The sequence below is a fragment of the Barbatula barbatula genome (genome assembly GCF_947034865.1).
Source record: "Barbatula barbatula genome assembly, chromosome: 19".
Classification (NCBI taxonomy): Eukaryota; Metazoa; Chordata; class Actinopteri; order Cypriniformes; family Nemacheilidae; genus Barbatula; species Barbatula barbatula.
In genome coordinates this window covers 11,128,543-11,149,264 of record NC_136782.1, presented here as the reverse complement: position 1 = coordinate 11,149,264, position 20,722 = coordinate 11,128,543, and the positions used below count along the sequence as shown (strand labels likewise).

Below are 20,722 nucleotides of genomic sequence, written 5' to 3'. Positions count from 1 at the left end.
AAAGATGCAGCTGGTATTTTTTCATCATCGATCATTTTATGTGTAAGAAATGTACAGGTTTACCTTGATATCTGGAATATAAAGTAGAAGTAAAGATACAGATTTTTTCATACATTTGGTGACTGGGCCCTCTAGTGGCAGCTGAGGTTACTGAAACATTTACAAATGTTACTCATCTACTGGATTTGTTAAATCTGGATTAGTAAAAGAAGAACTCCCATCATTGCCTTTCCTTTCTCGAATACAGCAATCCGTGAAAATGCATAGATTCTATTTTCATGCGATGTGGATATGATAAAAAAGGACACGTGTTTGAGAGACAACATACTTTGTAGGTTAGAAATGTGCACAAATAGCAAAAAAAAAAAAAAATGAGAAGGGACGGCTCAGTCTTTTTAGAACATAAAATAATTACTTTATTAAAATTTTCATGTGTCCATTCTTTAGGAATATGAACCGTTATGGATGTGACTCACTTCTACCGAAACCAATGATTTAAAAACACATAAAAAGCTTGAAAATGTTCAAGAGTGAGTTGACATATAATTGGGTATTTAAACCAAATATTGACCTATCAGGATGGTGAAAACCTCTGGTAAAAACTTTTTCATCCTAAGATTGACATTTGCATGGAACTGCCCTGAGGTCACATTATAAACTATTAACTAAAGAACTCGCAGTCGTGTTAAATATTAATAGTGAGCGCACTTCCATACTGACAAATATACAAAAACTTAAGGGTTTTGGGAATTAAACCTGTGTGGCCACAAGACAACCACTTGTGTCTAATCTGAAAATGTCTTAAAGGGGTCATATGGCGCGAATAGCCTACCTGTTTTCTGTGTCTTTGGTGTGTTATAAATTGCCCATGCATGAATTAGACACGTAAAATTGCAAAAATGAAAGTGTTGGAATAAAAGATGCATTCTATCTAAAAGAATTCTCACCCAGACCTGCCTGAAACGCCTTGTGTAACCACACCCCCACAAATCTACGTCAGTTTGTAGTATGATTTGACTAAGACCGCCCAAATGTATTCGCAAGTAAGGTGGGCGTACCTGTCAGTACAATTGCTGTGGAACCTGATGTTCCAAATATGGTAAGAGGCGTTACATTTCCGTCACACGTTTGCAGTACTCGACCAATCACTACGCACTGGTTAACTGGCCAATCATAGCAAACCTCGCATTTATTGCGATGACCTTAGTAAAAACCCTGCGCATTTCAGAGAGACGGGGCAAAGAGGAGATTCAAACATGCACGGTATGTGGAAAATACAGCGTAATTAAATCGTGTATACACACTGCATTACATCTCAAACAAATGATAGTATTCGTTTTGGCCGTGTCATATGACCCCTTTAAGAGAACAAGATTGGGCTGTGGGGCAATGGAAAAGGTCACACATGGTCTGATGATCCCAGATTTACCCTTTTCTAAAGTGATGGATGTGTGCAGGGTCAGAAGAGCACAAGAAGTGATCCACTCATCATGCACAGTGTCAACTGTCTGTTCTTAACCAAACTGAAAGTCATAGGGAAATGCCGGAGAAAATGTAGTGAAATAAATGTAGTGATGTTGCATAAGGTTGTGGAACAATACCATGACAAATGCACACAGCAAGGAAAACCAAAAGCGGTGCAACAAAATATTTATGTGTTGTCCAAGCAGCGCATAACACATAGCAGTGCAGAAAAGTAAACCCTCGTGGTACATAACAAACCTCCAGAAATGACTGATGATTTATATCAAATTAGCAGATTAAAAGATAATATAACATTGCTTGTTGAAGTATTACTATAAGAATTGAGAACATGAACACAGCATTTTCCATTCTCTTTGCAGTAGCATGTCAATTAAATCTTACCCACGTTTATGTGAATCACATGGGATGAAGTTGTTTACATGTAGAATGGCCTTGGTGGCTTGTTATGTTGGATGATGTAAGTAATGTTGTCATTAATTATTAAAGCAGACTCTCTATTTAGCTTTTTAATTTGTAATAAGTGTGCTTGTTTAGAAAACACAATCAGTCTGACTGGAGCATTATGTAGCTGTCAGTCTGTTAAAAGAATGAAGAATGAACATATTATGTTTTAATGGCCTGCTCTAATGAGGCCTATGTATATTAATGTATACCATGAAAACAGTCTGAAAACGTTGATGATGAACCGCAAAAGACAGTAGAGTGTGATGATATGACCTGTTTTTTGTTTTGTTACAGAAGAGTTTGCTTGATCTTTGATAAAAGGCCAAATCTGAATTATTCTTCAATGATGACTACATAGTAAAAACAATGCAACATTGTATAAAGCGCTAAATAAATGTAATACAATTTAATTGAACTGAATAATATTGTAATAATTCATAAAAAATAAATCAATGCCTGGCCGTCTGTAATTTCATCATGGAGATAAAAGTTAGGATTGGAGGTTTCTGGTACATACGCGCCATTAGAGGATATTAGAATTGTTTTTGTTATTTTTTGATATATGGCATCTAATAGAGCGGTTGGACCCGCTAGATACTTGAGGGGGAAAAACTTGAAACAATGTGAATAGATCTTTTTATGTGAAAATTGTTGAATCAATGCAGTACCGACGTTTAAAGTTACACAAGGAACAAAAAAAAAACAATAAAGAAAACAAACAACCGCAAAAAAGATTTTCTGTGAAAGAAATCTCTTGGACAAGAGCCAAATGCGGCACTTTGATGGCCGTTGGTAATTTTGCTATGGAGATCAAGGTTAGGATTGGAGGTTTTCTGTAGTTTTACATCACACCGACTGTATATATTAGCATTTTTTGTTATTTGTTATATGGCATCTAAAAGAGCGGTTGGCACCGAAAGCGGTGGTTCGCGATGTCAGACTTATCAAACAGACTACACTCATTACATGGCTATAAAGATGCAGCTATATTGTTTTGTTAAAGCAACAATCTGTTATTTTTGCCTCTCTATTGTTTATCTTCCTTTGAAACATAACGTTGCAGGTTATTTACATACTTCAAGTCAAGTAAAGCTTTATTTAAAAAGCCTTTTTTAGAACAACAAGTGTCAAAGTGCTGTACAAGCATAAACAATACAATATAAGAAAACGAAAAAGATAAACTATTAAAAAGTTCATAAGTAAGATAAGATAAGAGTAAAATAGAATAACAAATAGCAGCCCTCACACAGAGTTAAACGCCAAGCTATAAAAATAGGTTTTAAAACAAAATAGTGAGTGTTTGGGCCTTTCTAACAAGTTTAGGACTTGCCACTGCAAAGGCAAACTGACATCTAACCCAACAGCCCAGCATTCTGACAAATCATACCATTGTGAACCAGCGTAGGGTAATAAGACAGATTTGAATACTGAACACCTGGATGTGCTTTAAAACAGATTTTTATTACTATTTTAGTATTTCTAAATAATTATAAAACATACTTTTCTGCTGATTAAAGTTAATGTGATATTCACCCCAAAATCTTTAAAGGGATAGTTCACCCAAAAATGAACATTCTGTCATCATTCCCTCACCCTTTTGTCATTTTAAACCTGACTTTCTTCTGCTGAACACAAAAGAAGATATTTAGAAGAATGTTGTTAACCAAACAATCTCTGTGAATGGGTACCGGCATTGTCAGGTTACCAACATTCTTCAAAATATATTTTGTGTTCTGCAGAAGAAAGTCACAGAGGTGTGACACTACAAGAAAGTGATGACAGAATTTTCATTTTGGGGTGAAATATCACTTTAAATCTTGTGGAGAGCTGAAATGTGTACATCACGATGATGAAATCAGCTTTGGGATTATAATAATGATTCTTAAAGAGCTGACTGGGAATAAAATAAGGTCCACCCTGTGAAAGCTCTATAAAACACAGCGCACACAGCTGAGAGCTTGGAGGTTTTGTGCACATCGTTCATGGCCTAATTTAACCGTCATGCCAAACTTAACCGAAAACAATTTTAGCAACACTGTGATGTATAATGTCAAACTATTGATTGTACAGGTTCTGGTTGGAATTCTTCTGTATGTAAATGGTGTGATGATCTTCACTTTCCTGAAGAAAAAAGTCTTCTGGCTTGAGACGCGTTACATTCTGTTTGCTCAGACCCTTTTTGTTGACTCTACTAATATGCTGTTAACTGATTTAACCATGGTGGGGGGTTTTCATCGATATCCTGTACACATAATTCCTTGTTGTATCTTCTGTACACTTATGTCTTTACTCAGTATTTGTACTCCTGTGACTCTTGCAGCGATGTGTTTGGAGCGTTATGTGGCTATTTGTATGCCTCTGAGACACCCCAGCATTTCTACCCCCAAGAACACATCTATTGGTGTTCTTGTCATATGGACTGTTAGTTTTGTAATACCGCTGTTTGTTCTAATTGTTTTTCTTGTTTATACCTCCCCTATTGGTCTGGGCTCATATGTTGTGTGCAGTCTGGAGGTGATGTTACAGGTAAAATGGCTGGCAGACACGAGGGCGGCGTGTCTACAGATATTATTCATCATTTCATTTTGTCTTGTTGTTTCCACATACATTAAGATTATGCTTGCAGCTCGATCAGCCTCCGATAACAAGAAGTCAACTAATAAGAGTCTCAAAACCGTAATTCTCCACGGCATTCAGCTTTTTTTGTGTATGCTGCAGCTTTTAATGCCTTATATAGAAATGCCTTTATGGAAAGTAGATCTTGTGCTGTTTCAGAATGTAAAATACTCAAATTTCGTTCTGTTTATGATCTCACCTCGATGTCTGAGTCCATTAATTTATGGATTAAGAGACAAAAAGTTCTGCCAGGCTCTGAAACATTATGCATTTTGTGGTGTTTCTTTGGATGATAAAAAGTATAAAATCAGACACGTTAAGACAATCCCTCTAGAGGTGTAGATTTCTGCAAAAAAGAAAGAGTTGACATATTGTTACTGTATTTGTGTTTAACACATCATGTCATATTATAAGCGTTTGTTGTACTTCATTGCAAAACGCTTACATGTTGTACATTTACAGTGAACATTATGCTTTACATAACAAATGTGTGATGTGTATCTGTGCTCTTCCTTTAAAATATAAATGTACAAGCTCTGCCCACCAATACGTGATTCAAGTAGAGAAAGTGTAAGAACAAAGCCATAGCCATTTCAAACAGCGACTCCAGTGACGTAAGGTGTGAAGTCTGTATAGCTTTGGCACTGGCGGCTGAGGTTTGATTCCACCTCTTGTTGAAAATGCTCTTTTACCTTTTTTTGTCGTGTGTGGGGTGGATGTGATGTTTCGGGTAAACTGGCTGGCAGAGACGAGGGGTGTGACGCAGCAGATATTTGTTGTGCTGTTGTGTTGTATTGTCATCTCCACTGAAATGAAGATTATGAGTTAAAATTTGTAACATTAATGTTTACGGCTAAAGCCATATTACATGATTAACTGTACTTTGTAGAGCTTTGTACTTGAAGTAACTGTATCTTAACTTGCTGTGGATACGGTATTTTATCTTGTCATTTGAGTGTTTTATATCTATCAATATTATTTAAGTACTTATATACAGTAGCTGTGTATTTGTGTAACCTTTTGTGTTAAAGATTTATCTATACCAATACAGCTTCATGAAATCAAGTGTAAAGTGTAATTTCATCAAACAACTGTGATATATCACTGATACGTAAGAACATCATTAACCCTAAAATGCAAAATGCCATCATGCTAACAGAAAAAAATATTTAAAAATATTTAAATTCACATCAGATTAATTAAAGCTGTATAGTTCGTGTTAAATAATACATTGACCAATGAATGCAGTACTGTAGCTTGTTCCCACCAGAGGTCACTGTCTCCCATCTAACGATAAGGACCCTGCTACGCATCATCTGTTTTTCATTTAATTCACAGCAACAACCAGTTTAAAAATAGGTTAGGAAGATTTTACAGACATTTAAAATACAATACTTATGGCTGAACGACATAAGAAACAGGAAGTAGCCTACTGCACACAACATAAAGCTAAAAGTTTAACATGCAATTAAATGAGTAGCTTAAGACATTCGCTTGATAAACAACAAAGAATTGAAGCCGGATATTTCAATTCACTTCAACACAGTCAGTTTTCTATACACGCTCAGAACTTATCCATAATCTGCGAGAAAGATCTGAGTAGGTCTACTCAAACAACACGATAAACAGTCAAGAGAAAGCTGCTGATGTTAGATTTTATATTATTTATGAATTGCTTTTTGTTTCATTTAAGGAACAGCTCATACTGGTCACATTACATGCTCTATTCTAGTGGATTGCTAGAAAAAACTTCTCAATATATGTTTTGTATTGCAGTACAAATATCTGAAAAAAAAAGATACATTTACTTGACACTGTGACCTAAGATATGAAATCCTACTGTCTGAAGTAAAATATAAAGCATTAACATTTTTTTATTTTTAAAGCAAAATATCTGCCAGTGGGATATTTCAATAAACTTGAAATAGGTTTTTTCTTCCAGTGTGCCTAAATAGACTTACAATGGCAGAATCGTCACCAACATCACCACAGAGACAGATCAGGAAAAAGAATCAAGATACGCCTCCAATAAGTCAGTAACCTGTTCTTACATACGTATATATTATACATTATACATTACCCATAACAATATACATAGATGATCAATGAATAACTGATAAATTGTCTTTATTTGTTTGTACTTTTCAGGCCTGAAATCCTCCAGTGGTGCTCTGTCAGAGGAGCTGCGGTGCTCAATATGTCTGGATGTGTTTACTGATCCAGTCAGCACTCCATGTGGACATAACTTCTGTAAACACTGTTTGGAAGAGGTCTGGGACACAAGTCCACATCACAACTGTCCTCTCTGTAAAGAAACATTCAGTAAAAGACCAGACCTCAAGATCAACACAGCGCTTAGACAGATTGTGCAGCTTTATAAGGAGAGGTCTGGTCAGAAGAAATCTGAGGTTCTGTGTGACATGTGTGATGATAAAAAGCTGAAAGCCTTCAAGCTGTGCTTGGTGTGTCAAATCTCTTACTGTGAAACACACCTTGAACCTCATTACAAAATCCCAAATTTTAAGAAACACAAACTGATTGATCCTGTTGAAGATCCTGGGGACTATATATGCCAGAAACATGAGAAACTGCTGGAGATGTTCTGAAGAGATGATCAGACATGTGTGTGTTTACTGTGCGCTGTGACAGACCACAAGACTCACAACACTGTTGCTTTAGAGGAGGAAAGTGGAGAGAAGAAGGTAGAAGCTCAATGTTTTCAGTCCAAAACAATTTTTGCTAGAAGCTCTGATCTGTGGTCACTGATAAAATGTCTGTCTAGCCTTCCCTGATGAAGATGCAGACAGACGTGCAGCAGATGTTCCAGGACAGAATAAAGAAAATTCAAGACATTAAACACTCAGCAGATCTTAGAAAAGTATATAGTGAGATCTAAAAAATAACAAATAATAATATTGTTACATATATCATAAAACTGAAGTACAAAAAACAACTGCATGTGGGTTTTTTTCCAGAAAAGCTCAGAGAAAGAGAAATCCGACAGTGTTGAGCTCTTCAATGCTCTGTTCAGATCTATTGAGAGATGTCTGTCTGAGCTGATAGAGATGACGGAACAGAAGCAGAGAACAGCAGAACAACATGATGAAGATCTCATTAAAGGTCTGGAGCAGGAGATCGCCGAGCTGAAATGGAGAGACAGTACGCTGGAGAATATCTTACACACTGAAGATCATCGGCACCTTTTGCAGGTCAGTTCACCTCTCTCTCTATCTGTTCTCATCACTGTACAAACACTCCTCACGCTAAAAGACTTCCCCTTTGTCCTGCTGTAGATATACCCATCACTCTGTAGCCCTGTAAGCACCAAAATCTGGCCTGAGATAAGTGTTGCTGACACTCAGCTGACTGTGGAACCTCTGGTGAGAACTCTGACTGAACTACAGAAGACACTAGACGAGAAGCTCACTGAAACTGGTAAGTAAATAACAAATACAGCACACACATTTTCCTCTGCATCGATCAACTGTTTTATCCCTGGGTTGGGGGATATTATTTTATCATACACCTATAATGCCATTCACAGTGTGTCTTCTTTTATGGTCATTTGTCTCTACAGTGCTGAAGAAAGAGCAGCAATATGCAGGTACAATCTGTATTGTGCACATGCTTTATATATTAATAGTCTAAGCTAAATAAAAGATTAATTCAGTTTAAAGTATTTTTTTATGTTATAATACAAATCAAATCTCTCTCTGAGTGGATGTGACCCTGGATCCTGACACAGCTCATCCAAATCTCATTTTATCTGACGGTGGAAAATAAGTGAGAGGTGGAGATATTCATCAAAAACTCCTGGACAATCATAAGAGATTTGACTCTTGTTTTGGTGTTTTGGCAAAAGAGGGATTCTCTTCAGGAAGATTTTATTTTGAGGTACAAGTAAAGGAAAAGACTGATTGGGATTTAGGTGTGGTCAGAGAATCACACTTAATCCCTTTGTGGATTATGTTTGTGGATTATGAGGAGGATTTGGTTTCCTCTATGATGTAGAGTCCAGGGCTCACATTTACTCCTTCACTGTTCAGTCTTTCACTGAGAAAATATATCCTTACTTTAACCCTCTAAGCACTAACAATGGTAAAAATCTAGCTCCACTGATCCTCAGTAAACCTATGAAAAGAGACATGTGATCACCCTTTTATACTTACGGAAAAACTGCGTGGATTTCATATCTCTAAAAAATGTGATTACATGAAACATGGTTTTGAAACCTTCGTGTAAGAACCCATGGTATCATACAGTATGTAAAAAAGCAGTGTAGGTTGTTCTGTAAGGATATAATTATCTGTATATTCAATTACTTAAAATCAGGATTAAGTTCATTATAAACTAAGTGTGGATGATAACAGTGTGTTGGTAAGCATGCAGCCACGCCAATATCCATCATAAAATATTTGTTTTAGCCAAACCTTCAGTCTAAAGTCCAGGTATAGGCCAAACTTTACCCGAGATGGACTGGCTATCTTTCCAGGTTATATTATGCATGTGGCTAAAGATGCTGGGATTGGCCCCGGCCCCCTACTACACTGCATAGGACAAGTCGGTTTGGAGAATGGATGTTACCAACTGGTCTACAATTAAAAGCAGGAATATATGTTAACTGAATGACATTTATTTCATGTATTGGGAAAAGGATTGTATAGAAACAATAATGGCAGTATAACTGTTGTTCACATTGTGCTATCGTTTCATTTAAATTATTAACTTAAAGGCCATTAAAGGAATTGTTCTCTAAGCACTAATATACATGACAGCAGCAGGGTTCTGCTTTACATAGGCTACGACTGTTCGTTTAAAATCTCTCCAGGAATTTCTACGTCCAGATATGACACTTTTCAATATATTGTAATTACGACCTTTTCTCAGCAGCTGTACATTGTCAGCTAATAAAGTGTACAGTAAAGTAGGCGCTCTGCTTGCACAGGTGAGGGTGGTTCTAAGCAGCATGTATCCTATCAGTGACAGGAATACCGTATCTTCAGAGATGTTTGGCTCTACAAAGCATTCACTCTGTCAGGATAGGTCCCATGACCCCTCAATAAAACAACGGGTTCATTCTTTGCTCTGCTTTTGACCTCATTGTCTCTTTGTGGAGTGAAAATCCAGAGTTGCATTCTGTTCAATGGTCTGGTGGTAGACAGCTGCCGGTGTGTAGCATCTCTGTGATGGAGGTCAGTGAATGAGAAGCTGCTGCCAGGAGATCACTGGATGCCAGAGAGGTAAACATGGTGAGTCATGTGCACTCATTTAAAACATTAGATGCTGTCTATATGATGCATGTGTTTTGACAAGATGTTTTTATTGGGAAGGGCTGAGACAATCTGCTTCAAATTGTCGCTCAATTTGTGAAAAGAAGAGGATAGGTTTAAAGACCCTTAATGTATGGCATTCACTGATATATATATATAGAGATTGTGTTTTAAAAAATTGACATTATTAGAAATTGACACTATTTTCTTCATGTTGTTTACTGGCTCCGGTTCTTTGTACATTTCAATAAAAATCTGTTTTTAGCTTTACAGCATAACCAATGCTTTGTACACAGTTTTTAGGAAAATACTTGACGTGCACTTCTGTTTGAGAAAGAGTAAGGATCAACAGTAGTGTATGATACAGCACCACCGTATGTTAACTTTTTGCAGCGAAGTCATACAAACTTTCTAACACTTTTAGTGTCATTTTTTTAGCCTTTAGAGTCTCTTTGTAGCTCAAATGTTGACAGTGTTGAAAGTGTTGTTGAGAACACTATGTTAGCCAGATTATATTTACACAAAGCCATATGGTTACAAGTGTTTTTTTCCTGAATAATATAGGCTACATTTGCTCTGTGTGACATCAGAAGAGAAAAACAGATGAGATGTAGTATCATCGATCATAATTAAATGGACTTTAGACTGGGGTTTGATGGTGTGACTGGTTATATTTTAGAATATCAGTACAGATGGAGCGGCAGTGATTGAGAATCCAGTAGCGGCTAGACAATCTTCTCATGCACAGCAGCTGCAGGTGCAGGTGGATTATGCAGGTCAGAATAATCCCACCTGGAGCAGAGAACTTCGGTTTCTCCACCCAGGCAAGTCTAAAACTAACACACATTTGATCAGATATCAAATCCTTCGACAACACAATCTGAGGGCCAAATGTAAAAAATCAATTACAGCAATAATTTTTTGTTTTCTTTTTGTGTCCATTTGTGAATAATCTCCAGCTAAAAATAAATATAGACTGCAAAATTTTCCAGTTAGCAGTGCTCTACCTAAAAGATCCTCATTATGTCTTGAACTAATATTTGTTGTTACATTTAGTGTCTGGCAAACTATTGCGAGTATTAGCGGCTCTGTGTGTACTCTGTCTGCTGGGAGGAGTTGTGGTTGGTGTTTGGTTCATAGGTAATATTCAGAATTTGATATCTTAAAAAAACTATGCATTGTCGACACATAAAGAAATATGAGGCAAACAATTGTGTTTGAAATATTTTCCAATGAATGTTTAATGTCTTTGTCTAGTGAAAGTTCTCCTAAGACCCAACTCAGATCAGAGCCCTGCAAGCTTAGGAGACACCAAAGATACCTCCTTCTGCAATTTAACAACGGAGGACATCTCTGTGACAGACCACAGGAAAGGTATCTGTTCCTGGTGTCCAGTGTTGTGTGTTGCTCTTTAATTCAGACTCTAAACTCAAATTGTAATTATATAACAGGAAATGAAAAATTTACTTCATCCAAAAATAAAAGTTCTGTCATTTTTTACACACCTTTGAGTTGTTCCAAATCTGTATGAATGTCTTTGTTCTGATGAACACAGAGAAAGATATTTGGAAGAATGCTTATGACCAAACAGATATTGTCACCCATTGACTATCATAATAGAAAACAATACTCGATCATTTTTGCTCTGTTGAACACAAAATAAGCCATTTTGAAGATTGTAGGAGAGCACCAGTTCTGGGGCACTTGTATTTTTTCTATAACACAACACATGAACAAATTTGAAGCATATCCTATTAAAATAAACATTATATTCCATAGCAACAATCCTCTTCATTGGGTTACGTAAAGGGATTTTGACTGAATAGGGCTCAGTGTTTTACAGGATCAGTGGTGAGAACTCTCTTCTGGAGATCCAGCTGGAGAAGCTACAGACGTGGCTGCCCGTGTGTTTCGAGAGGTGGAACTCATCTCTGGGAACGCTCGTGTGTCGACAGCTGGGCTATCTGAGGTGAGCATGCTGACAGCTGAATCACACACATACGCTTACAGCTCTCAGCACCTTTTACTTCAGCACCAGCTGGGGCTGTTTTCTGTAGGTCAAACATTCACAGAATGACTGCACTGTTGAAATGTTACTTTGAAGTCACATCTTATAATTGGAAATATGACGTGTGCAGCACACACGCATTTCGATAAATTAAAAGATTAATCCAAAAATGAAAATTCTGTCATCGTTTTAAGGTTTCAATGTTCTATTTTATAGAGGACCTGTTGACAAAAATGCAATATACTATACATAACAATGTCTTCAGAGGTTTATTAAGGCCATACATAATGAAGCATTATGTTTTTAATACCTTAGAATGAGCTATTTCTATCTACACCGCGGGTCCCCTTACATAGAATTCACCATGTTTCTAAAGTAGCCCTAAACGGACAAACTCCTGCAGAGCACGTTTTGCAAATATGCCTTCTCCTTCAGCAAAGAAGCGAAAACATGAGGATGTCTTACTTCTGTGTCAGCCACCATAGCTGGAAAGGGAGGGGGGATTGAGTGATTATAGAGGTTGAAATTCGCAACCTCATCACTAGATACGGATACATTTCATATACTGGACCTTTAATCGCCTCTTGTCACTTTAAACGCTTATAATTTCATGAAACGGATTAACATCAACCTACTTTTTTGATACAATGAAAGTAAATAGAGCTCTTAGCATAAGAAATAAAAAAATCTGGTAAGTAAGTCAGGTTTAAATAAAAACAAAAGTGAAAGTTTCAGGTAAACTATTCTTATAATAAAGGAAATTTTGTTTGGGGGATGTATCCTCTCAATACAGATTATCAAAGCACAAAGGAGTTAACCTGACTGATATTGGGCCGAACTACACAGATGGGTTTGTCCAAATTACCTCTGAACACCAAAGCAACTTGGAGAGATTATGGCGTTTCAGGTATTCATTTGTGCACTTTACAGAAATACATGTCAATATCAAATTGACAGAAGTTGAATCTGTTGTATATATCTACTTCAGGGGAAGCTGTAGTACAGGAAAGGTTATAGCTCTGAAATGTTTTGGTGAGTAATAAAAAACATATTAGTGATTATACCAATAAATAATGCACGCTGTTTACCCATACTGTGTGTCTTAAACTGAACTCTGGTTTTTGCTTATATTCAAGAATGTGGCACCAGAGCAAAATTACCCAGGATTATTGGAGGAGTGGAAGCCACATTAGGCAGGTGGCCCTGGCAGGTGAGTTTCTACTACAGTAACCGTCACACCTGTGGAGGATCCATCATCACCAACCAGTGGATAGTTACAGCTGCTCATTGTGTACACAAGTAAGATTCTACATTTACACTAGCCAAGACTCAGTATTCATATTTGTGTGTCAATAGCATATCAATGCCATATGTCGCAATGCAAAAGTCCTAAAGGTCCAGTGTGAAATTTGTCGGAGGATCGATTGACAGAAATGCAATATAATATACATAACAAAGTGTATTACAAGACCTTACATAAAAAAGCGTCATGTTTTCATTACCTTCAAATTAGCTATTTCTATCCACATACGCAGGATCACCTTACATAGAATTTGCTATGTTGTTTCTGTAGCACTAAACGGACAAGCTGCTCTACAGAGCGCGTTTCGTAGATACCGTATCACCTTTCGGCAAATAATCAAAAACATGACGCCCTTAGTCCTGTATCAGCCATCACATGTTCATCCAATTTGCTCTTCTATTGAAGTTACAGGCTACCTCAGGTGTCCAGCTGGGTGGTTTACGCTGGCCTTGTCACCCGCAATTCAGCTAAACTGGCTCAATATCAAGGCTATGCTGTGGAGAGAATCATCTACAACAAGAATTACAATCACAGGACCCATGACAATGATATTGCTCTGGTCAAGTTAAAAACTTCTTTTAATTTCTCAGGTGATCGATATTTTCCATTGATCAAATATATTAGGTATGTACTACTGTATGTCATTTGTGGAATTACCTTTCTTCAGACACCATCAGGCCTGTGTGTTTACCACAGTATGCCCATGATTTCCCTGGAGGGACCCAATGCTGGATCTCTGGTTGGGGATATACACAGCCCGACGATGGTACTGTTATTCACCAAATGTAATACATCTTATTTTATTTCATTATATCAATTAGAAGTGATGACTAGTTAAGAGATAAACCAAAACGAAGTTTTTATCATTTTTTCATAACATTTTATGTAGTTCACATACCAGAGGTCCTCAAAGAAGCACCCGTGCCATTGATCAGCAGAAAGAAATGCAACAGCTCTTGTATGTACAATGGCGAGATCACCCCTCGGATGCTCTGTGCAGGATACAACGAAGGGAAAGTGGATGCGTGCCAGGTAAGCACTCAAACTACTCAAATGTGTTAAAAATTTATGATATCGTCCAATAAATGTGTAAGGGGAAAAAAGTGGATGATTTGATGTTTTTAGGGGGACAGTGGAGGTCCTCTGGTTTGCCATGATGAGAACGTCTGGAGGCTGGTTGGTGTTGTTAGCTGGGGAACAGGCTGTGCTGAGCCAAACCATCCAGGTGTTTACACCAAAGTGAATGAGTTTTTAGAGTGGATTTATGATATTATAGAGGTTGGTAGATGAAGAGGTAGATTTCATTCTTAACCTTTGGAAACTAATGTCAGCTGATCATTTTTCTATACGGTTCTGCGTTTACATCTTGTTTTGCTTCCTGTTCCAGAGCTACTAAAGACTGATGTAATCCAACAACATGAGAAGAAATCTCCTGACCACTTCTTGCTAAAATATCCTGAATATTTCTTGACTGTGGTTTTTTATTTTTTATTTAGAAAGGTTTAGATGTATTGCATGTTTATGTTGTTATAAATAAAGAATATATATTGATTTTATCTTGTTAAAAATAAATGTATAACATCAAAATGGTTTATGTTATTACAGAGCTTCCCAAACGTCAGGGAGTAACATCCCAAAAACATACCAAAGATAAATTATGTGCACTCCCACATGAGAAAATATTAAGCATAAATACAACAGTTAAATAAACTGTAGCTAAAATACTATAGCATTTTAAACATTACTATAGTAGATGCAAAAGTACTACAATTTAATACAACAGAATATTGTAGTATTCTATAGTAATGATACTAAATCTTAATACAGTAGCTATAACTATTATCTGATAAACATCGAATGGTAATTAATTTATTTGTAATTACAAATGACAAAAGCTACAAAAAATAGATGTTAAATAATCTAGGGTCTAATCTACACGGTTTCCCAACCCATCGGCCTTATAGTGCAGATCCTACTTCTGAGTCTTTGTCATGATTCTGCTGCATCATGTCATGTTTCTCTTGGTTTAGTAGCAGGATCATGACATAACCTCATGTTAAATGTGGAGAGAGACAATTATTGTTCTTATGGCCTTCCATACTCTCTCCGGTCTCGTCATTGTTCCCATCCTCTTGTTACCTCGTTATTGATTAATGCCTACACCTGTTTCCCTCTTGATTTGCTCCCTTATTTAATGCCCTTGTGTCTTCTGTCTTGTGCTGGTTCATTGTGGTTTGTGTGGTGAGTTCCTGTTGTGTTAGTTTAGTTATTTGTAGTTTGTCAACAGTTTATTCAAGTCTTGTTTATGTGTAGTTAGTTTTAGTCCTGTTCTGTCATTATAGTCCCATGTTTTGTTATGTTACCCCCACGTGGGTCTTTGTTTTATTATTTATTAAATTATTTGTTAACCCCTTACCCGCTGTCTGCACCTGGGTCCTCTCTCCGTGTCTCACCTCGAGAATCATGACAGAATGAACCAGCCATAATCGGACCCAGCAGACAGAGGGATCGTTGTGGCAGCAGTTGAGGCTGCCGGATTCCCCTCCAGGGTTAGAGGTTGCCGGACTCCCTTCCTGGGTCGAGAACGCCGGACTCCCTCCTGAGTCGGGGCCGCCGGACTCCCTACCAGGGTTGAGACTGCCGGATTCCTGCTCAGGGCCGAGACCGCCGGACTGCCTTACAGGGTTGAGACCGCCGGTCTTCCCTCCAGGGTCGAAGCCGCCGGAATCCTGTGGCCACCAAGGATCCCCAGCCGGGCATTCCAGGTCGGTGCAGCTGGGCATTCCAGGTCGGTGCAGCCGGGCATCCAGGTCGGTGCAGCCGGGCATTTCCGCCCGGTGGAGCTGGGCACTCCCGCCCGGCGGAACCAGGCATTCCCGCCTGGTTGAGCCGGGCTTTCCTGCTTGGCGGAGCCGGGCATTCCAGCCCGGTGCATGCGGCCATTCCAGCCCGGTGCATGCGGCCATTCCAGCCCAGTGCATCCTGTTCGTGTCTGCCGGCTCTCCTGTTCGTGTCTGCCGGCTCTCCTGTTCGTGTCGGCCGGCTATCGTGTTCGTGTCGGCCGGCTATCGTGTTCGTGTCTGCCGGCCATCCTGTTCATGTCTGCCGGGTAGTGTTTTCATGTCTGCCGGAGCTACCCAGTCCGTGTCTGCCCATGTTTGGACTTCCCTTTGGACTCTTGTGTGCCCCTTCCCTTGGACTCTTGTGCTTGCTCGTTTTGATTTATTGTATTGTCATGTTGTATTATGTTGCCATTGTCACAGTCTGTCTTGTCTTGTTTGTGCCTTGAGGAGCATCAGGTTGCTGCTCCTTTAGGAGAGGCTTATGTCATGATTCTGCTGCATCATGTCATGTTTCTCTTGGTTTAGTAGCAGGATCATGACATAACCTCATGTTAAATGTGGAGAGAGACAATTATTGTTCTTATGGCCTTCCATACTCTCTCCGGTCTCGTCATTGTTCCCATCCTCTTGTTACCTCGTTATTGATTAATGCCTACACCTGTTTCCCTCTTGATTTGCTCCCTTATTTAATGCCCTTGTGTCTTCTGTCTTGTGCTGGTTCATTGTGGTTTGTGTGGTGAGTTCCTGTTGTGTTAGTTTAGTTATTTGTAGTTTGTCAACAGTTTATTCAAGTCTTGTTTATGTGTAGTTAGTTTTAGTCCTGTTCTGTCATTATAGTCCCATGTTTTGTTATGTTACCCCCACGTGGGTCTTTGTTTTATTATTTATTAAATTATTTGTTAACCCCTTACCCGCTGTCTGCACCTGGGTCCTCTCTCCGTGTCTCACCTCGAGAATCATGACAGTCTTAGTGAGACCCTAGGGTGAACTGCAGCCCTCCTGTACACTCTTTTTCTCAACCTAACCACCGCCGGGAAACACACTAAACTAGAGCTGTGAGCTGCACAAGAGTTAGGAAACAAACAAATCTCATTTATGGTGGATTAACATTGAAAGTGTTATATTAATACAAATCTTGTTATCATTTAAGATATTCTTCGTGCGTGACTTATATTTGTTATAAATTGTTTCGTGGGTATTCCTCTCCTTCCTCATTATCTATTCATATCTTATTTATATAACGTCTCTAACATTGTTGAAAAAGATTTATACTTAAAGTATTTGTCCTAAAATATAGCATCACATTTGAGTTATTTTGAACTAGGTTGTTTAAGATTAGCCATAAAATGACCAAATCCAGCGAAAGATGCCCTTCATATCGCCTGAGACCAGACACTCTTTGTTTTGTCATCATCAGAAGATTTCTGGATTATCGCCATTGATCTGTAATAAAGTCAAGAACTTGGATTACTAAAAGCTGGATTGTATATCCGGTGGTTACTTCATAATTGTGAACAACACTAATCAATACTTAAATTGAAGCACCATTGTGTAATTTTTAGCGGCATCTATTGGTGAGGTTGCGAATTGCATCCAGCCGCACACCGCACCTCTCCCCCTCCTTTTTGAGGCAATACTCGAGGATAGAGGACTAGATGTCATCATGTTTTCAAATCTTAACCAAATGGGCTTTGAAGAGCAGTTTGTCTGCTTAGGGATGCTGTAGAATCAACATGACAAATTCCATGAAAGGGGACCTGCGGTGTAGCCTATGTAGATACAAATGTCTCATTCAAAGATCATAAAAACATGTAATGTCTTTATACGCCTCTGAACACATAGTTTTGTATATTGTGTTGCATTTCTGTTAATAGATCCTCCCAAAAATAACACACTGGTCCTTTAAAGGGAAATCTGAACGAAAAAAGAAGCCGTCTAACTATAAGAAGCCATAGCCTATGTTCTTTAACCTAAAACAACCTAAAGCAATTACATTGCTGTGAAAGTGCTTGATTTCTCTATTAAAGAGTATTTTAGTAAAGAGATTCTTCAGGTTTTATTTGTTTATATTAGTAACACTACTGTTTTTATGAAACCACATAGAAGTAATGCAGTTTTTGACTACACAGCGCTGTCTAGCGGAAGAGAAGAGACATTACACGTGTTGGACTAGTTACTATGGTAACGTTTGAGTTGAGTTGTCGAGAAGCGTGCCAGGAGGTGCCCGCATTTCTGTCTAGTGCTGAATTTGTCAGATTTTACACGAGCTCGCTTGAGAATATAAATGTGCATATATGCTTCAACGATAAGTATAAAAATCCGTCTTGGCAGTTGACGTTCTTGACCGTATTAGTTTGAAAGAGTTTAAAACAGCGTGGAAGGATACACCTTTGCAGGAAGGATATTTGGCAAGGTTTTCATTGAAACCAGCGTTTTGAGTGTTGCGAGAAGTTCAGCGCATTTAAATATGGAAATGCCAGGCTGTGATAAAGCAGCTTTGCAGCAGGTGAATCAGTTTTGGTCGATGTTAGATGACATGTCTGCGAAAAATCCAGAAGAGTACAGGAAGTTCATCGAGCGGCAGCTGCGAGAGGGAGCTGAGCTGTGTGCACCACCGCAGCCTCACGCCTGCATACGCACTGATCTACTGGTACTTTGTCCCTATAACATCATCATGCATTTCATAATCAAACTGCTATTTCTGTTTTATATTATTTAAATAATATTTATGTGTTTCCTTGTGTCTGATGGGTGCAACAATTTGAAATTGGGTGCTATAGCGATAACATGTTATTTAATATCATTTAACTTGTGTTGACGTAACAAACCGCATTCGTAAATTACAATACATACAAACTTTAACTAAACAAGCAAAGACACCTTTTAGAGGTGTAGTAGAGCTTTGAATGACATCGTTGGGTGGTTTCAGGGTTCTAAGATGGGGGTGTTATATATTAACATCTGCGGTTGGAAACGAGTGCCAGCCCCAACTTCTCACAGTGACCCAATTCCTTTATCTGGGGGAAGACTGGAAAGCATCACCAAGCAGAAAGGTTTGATTCTTCACATGAAAACATTCATTCTCTACATTACGAATGAAAGCCATTTAACAACTTGTCCTGTGTCTAGTTTCATTGTAATCCACAAACAGTTCATCAATGTTTTAACTAATCTTCTTGATTTATCTAAAGTATGATTCTTTAGAAGCATTGTGCTATATTATCTGGTCTCCTGTCTGTTTCAGAGTACAGTGTGGTGGATGTTGCTTTTAACCCAAAAGTCCTGGAGATGATGGAGAAAGACAAGAAGGAGCGAGAGAAGATCCACTTGCTTGTTCTGAACTTCATTCGACAGCAGCACAATCTGAATCTCCCTCAGAGCTACAAACTCACCAAAGATCAAATTAAAGGCAGCATTCAGGATATGAAGGAGCGGCTCATGTCACCAAAACAGATCAAATCTAGTGCCAATGAGCCACAGTCTGAACCAGGTGAGATGCACCTGCTGCAGTAATGGGGAGGTTGGACCTTGTTGTCTTTTTATTTCAGTATTTTTCTCAGGGGTGTATCAGCTACAAATAAGCAGTTCATATTAATATACAGTTGAACTTGTATTGACCTTTTTGTGACATCATACCCCAACATCTATCAGTGTTGCCACAGTCAATAAATATTATCAATAAATAATGAATGATTACAGTTGATGATGTCATTTAGACTTGTTTCTTTGTTTTTCTTGTTTCTTGACTGTACCTCTCTTTTCACAGCTTCATCACTCCTTCAGCAGATCTCCTCACTGCGATTGGCTGAGAGTAAAGAGGACTCCTCGATCCAGTTGAGCATAGAGCAGAAGAAGCCAGCCAGACCAGGTCTTATTGAGGTGATCTCCATCACAGAGGCAGTCCAGCCTGAGCCAAAGCAGCCCAGACATCATCTCACAGTGCTTACTGACAGCAACGGCTCAGGCAGGAGCCTGAAACTGAACATAGAGCTTCCTGGTGTGCGGTCGGTCTCACAGTGCCAGCTCAACATCTCTCAGGTAAGTTTGCCCCGTGCGTAAAAGGAGTTCATAAGACTTGTGCGCTTATAGATGCATCATGCAAACAAGACTTCAAGCAGACTTTTATACCACTTCAGATGATGTTAACAATGCTGGTTCCCGTTTCATTTTTTTAACGTTTCGCAAACGTTGAACAAAATATAACCAGAAGAACATGTATAAATAAATCAAAATTTTTATTAATATATATCAAATTGAATGATATATATGTGAGATTTGAAAATCGATTAATAAAAATGAAACCAGAAGTGCTGCTGGTCTTGCAAAATTCCTCTTTTTGTGTTCTGAGGTAGATAATAAGCCATACAGGTTTTTTGCATGAGTAGAATTGATATTTTTTCTGATTTTTTCTGATGTTGGAATTATATTTTATTCTTTAGCTTTTGTAATATATCTTGTGTTATATAATTTTTCAGTAAATGTTTTTATTTTTATTTAGGATGATATTCTACTAGAGGTAGAGGATATTTATTATCTTCACCTTTCATTACCTGAATTGGTCAAGGAGGAGACATGCACCGCAACATTTAATAAGAAGGAACAGACTCTAACTGTTACAGTAATTGTGTTATAAAAATATGTCACATTTATCCAGAGACTAATATTACACCTGCCAGTACAATGTTATGATTGTCAAAAAATGACATACATTTCTTCTCGTGTGTAGTTGCTTAATAAAAGCTGTATGAAACTG

At 38.2% G+C, this 20,722-nt stretch overlaps 3 protein-coding genes and 1 pseudogene across 4 annotated transcripts; all 4 read left to right on the top strand.

Annotated features, from left to right (window-relative positions):
- Positions 1–3,930: 3,930 nt before the first annotated feature.
- LOC306908838 (odorant receptor 131-2-like) lies at positions 3,931–4,887 on the top strand (the record flags this gene model as incomplete). The annotated part of the gene is made up of 1 exon (XM_079482051.1): positions 3,931–4,887. One exon carries the CDS (start codon positions 3,931–3,933, stop codon positions 4,885–4,887), a length of 957 nt encoding a protein of 318 aa, XP_079338177.1.
- A 1,620-nt stretch (positions 4,888–6,507) lies between these two features.
- On the top strand, positions 6,508–8,556 carry LOC306908837 (tripartite motif-containing protein 29-like; annotated as a pseudogene). Its single transcript has 7 exons — positions 6,508–6,577; positions 6,694–7,247; positions 7,328–7,423; positions 7,521–7,754; positions 7,839–7,980; positions 8,123–8,149; positions 8,408–8,556. The product of its transcript is annotated as a tripartite motif-containing protein 29-like (transcript).
- A 1,134-nt stretch (positions 8,557–9,690) lies between these two features.
- On the top strand, positions 9,691–14,522 carry tmprss5 (transmembrane serine protease 5; the record flags this gene model as incomplete). The annotated part of the gene is made up of 13 exons (XM_079482050.1): positions 9,691–9,794; positions 10,495–10,639; positions 10,872–10,955; positions 11,073–11,189; positions 11,649–11,784; positions 12,617–12,730; positions 12,812–12,855; positions 12,960–13,122; positions 13,532–13,716; positions 13,794–13,892; positions 14,016–14,158; positions 14,252–14,404; positions 14,514–14,522. The coding sequence occupies exons 1-13, from the start codon at positions 9,792–9,794 to the stop codon at positions 14,520–14,522; spliced, it is 1,395 nt and encodes a 464-aa protein (XP_079338176.1). The 5' UTR covers positions 9,691–9,791.
- Positions 14,523–18,130: 3,608 nt separating this feature from the next.
- pih1d2 (PIH1 domain containing 2) lies at positions 18,131–20,722 on the top strand. The gene is made up of 5 exons (XM_079480708.1): positions 18,131–18,619; positions 18,899–19,022; positions 19,214–19,459; positions 19,736–20,007; positions 20,468–20,722. The coding sequence occupies exons 1-5, from the start codon at positions 18,437–18,439 to the stop codon at positions 20,600–20,602; spliced, it is 960 nt and encodes a 319-aa protein (XP_079336834.1). The 5' UTR covers positions 18,131–18,436; the 3' UTR covers positions 20,603–20,722.